At 39.3% G+C, this 549-nt stretch overlaps 1 protein-coding gene across 1 annotated transcript; it reads right to left on the bottom strand.

Annotated features, from left to right (window-relative positions):
• Positions 1-12: 12 nt before the first annotated feature.
• Positions 13-171, bottom strand: PPTG_20370 (hypothetical protein; the record flags this gene model as incomplete). The annotated part of the gene is made up of 1 exon (XM_008919078.1): positions 13-171. A coding segment is annotated over one exon (159 nt), but the record flags the coding sequence as incomplete, so codon positions are not given.
• Positions 172-549: the final 378 nt, after the last annotated feature.

The following is a 549-nucleotide window of genomic DNA, read 5'->3' as shown; positions in this document are numbered from 1 at the left end:
CTCCGCCCATCTTCACGTTCGATGAGCACGACACGGTGCTTGCTCTCGGTGACTTCCCCAAGGTCCTGACTCCCGCTCTACGTCTGGGTTGCTCATAGCGGGCTGGTCATGAGCAGCAGAGAAGGAGAAGACACTCGCCATGGTGATCACTTGACGCTGCTTTTCACTGGCCTGGAACGATGGTTAATTCTGGGACTATTCTAGGTTCTCTGTTTGCTGGAATACGTAATCCCTAAATTCGGAATAAATTTTTTAAAGAAAAATTTCATCAGGACTAGATATTTTCTTGAAATAAAAGTTAGAATTAATTCGTTGCTTGAAATTGTTTGACGAATTTAATAAAATTACACTTTTTTAAATTTCTTATTGCATAATGGGAAAGAACAGTAGAGCATAATTTTAAAATCACTGGCGCTTTTTACCGTTGGATGGCATTCAGACGAAAAAAACCATGAAATTTTTAATGGCTTTTTTCGTCTGAATGCCATCCAAGCATATATTATTACGACCCAAAATTTGACTATTTTCAGTTGGTTCCGAATAACCCAA

This window comes from Phytophthora parasitica (genome assembly GCF_000247585.1).
Source record: "Phytophthora parasitica INRA-310 unplaced genomic scaffold supercont2.478, whole genome shotgun sequence".
NCBI lineage: Eukaryota > Oomycota > Peronosporomycetes > Peronosporales > Peronosporaceae > Phytophthora > Phytophthora nicotianae.
The sequence above is the reverse complement of the archived record's forward strand: the minus strand, read 5'-3'. Positions and strand labels throughout refer to the sequence as shown.